This window comes from Perkinsus marinus, assembly GCF_000006405.1.
Source record: "Perkinsus marinus ATCC 50983 genomic scaffold scf_1104296976616, whole genome shotgun sequence".
Classification (NCBI taxonomy): Eukaryota; Perkinsozoa; order Perkinsida; family Perkinsidae; genus Perkinsus; species Perkinsus marinus.
This window is the reverse complement of record NW_003200410.1, coordinates 1-1,269: the sequence shown is the minus strand read 5'-3', so window position 1 is coordinate 1,269 and position 1,269 is coordinate 1. Positions and strand designations below refer to the sequence as shown.

The 1,269-nt window shown below is 52.4% G+C and overlaps 1 protein-coding gene across 1 annotated transcript; it reads right to left on the bottom strand.

Moving 5' to 3' along the window:
* Window positions 1-251: 251 nt before the first annotated feature.
* On the bottom strand, window positions 252-661 carry Pmar_PMAR001945 (hypothetical protein; the record flags this gene model as incomplete). The annotated part of the gene is made up of 1 exon (XM_002764610.1): window positions 252-661. A coding segment is annotated over one exon (410 nt), but the record flags the coding sequence as incomplete, so codon positions are not given.
* Between the last annotated feature and the right edge of the window lie 608 nt (window positions 662-1,269).

Genomic DNA, 1,269 nt, shown 5'->3' with positions numbered 1-1,269 from the left:
TTCTAGAGCTCTTAGAAAGAGCACTATGCAAAATTTATTGATGCGACTGAGAGGCATCCTTCGAAGTTGATGTAGGCGGCTTGACAGCTCCGCTGTGAGAGAAGAGCGGGAAGATAGCGGGAAAACGGGATTCTCGCTCTAATCCCGTCCCGCGTTTCTGAAAAATTTTCTCTCCCGCTTCCCTCGCGGGAAGCGGGAGGGAACCGAGTCTCGGCGAGAGCGGGACTCGTATGCCGGTGTATGCCTCGAACCTTCGGAACCAGATCCTTAGGTCGGAGACTCCATCATATCTTTCCGGCATCTGGGCGGTCACCACTTGCAACGTCTGACCAGTGAGGAGAGGCGCCAACATGCCTCTCGTCCGTGATAACTCGGCCTGCTTGTTGTCCTCAGCCGACTCAGTAACCATACTTTGATGCTTCAGTGTTGGGGCCGCTTGAGAGGGTGACCTTTCTTCTAACACGCGGTTATACTCTTCCACTGAACGCCTCGCCATCTCGGCCGCCTGCTTAACCGCTGCCTCACCCAACTCAGCACGAATGAACTCGTCATAGGCCTCCTCAGCTGCCTCCTCAGGATCACGACGCACCAAGGGGGCCCGAGGGCCCTCCCCCTCCGCTCGGGACGGAGTGGGGGTAGAACCAGAAGCTGAACCAACCATCTCGTAGTTGTAATCGTTCGTAACAAGGAGCTGCTACCAAAAAGGTGTCGGGGTATCGGTTGATGAACTCTAAGAACAACACAACAAGGGAACTCGAGCTAGAGCAACCAATACTACGACCCTAGGACAATAACAATAAGCGCACTACCTGCACTTAAGTTCTGTACGAATACCACAGACTTAGCAGCACAGTAATCGATATTGGGCTCATTCGCTATACTGAGGAAGGCGAAGGTTTGATGAGATTACAAGGGTGCAGGCAAACTGGACCCACAACACTAGTTGTACTTGCGTGCGACCCTGATGGGCACGCGTGCTTTTGCTCGGGCCGAGCTATGGCCATCCCTATTATTAGATAGATAGATAGATTCGATTACTAAGCTATTCAAGTTAGTCTTTTCTTGAGACTTTAATGGCAATGAGTTCAGTCCGTGGCGGCATATCCACAACACTTGGGTTTCGGCGCTCGACTCTTGGACATGTACCTCGCATGGTACGAATTCGTTGACGCCCTCCGCATTTACATGCCTTCGTCCCTCAGCTCGAGAGCAGTGCCCTCAGGGCACGATTCCTACACGTCTCAAGTACCTGACGGATTATTTCAGCTT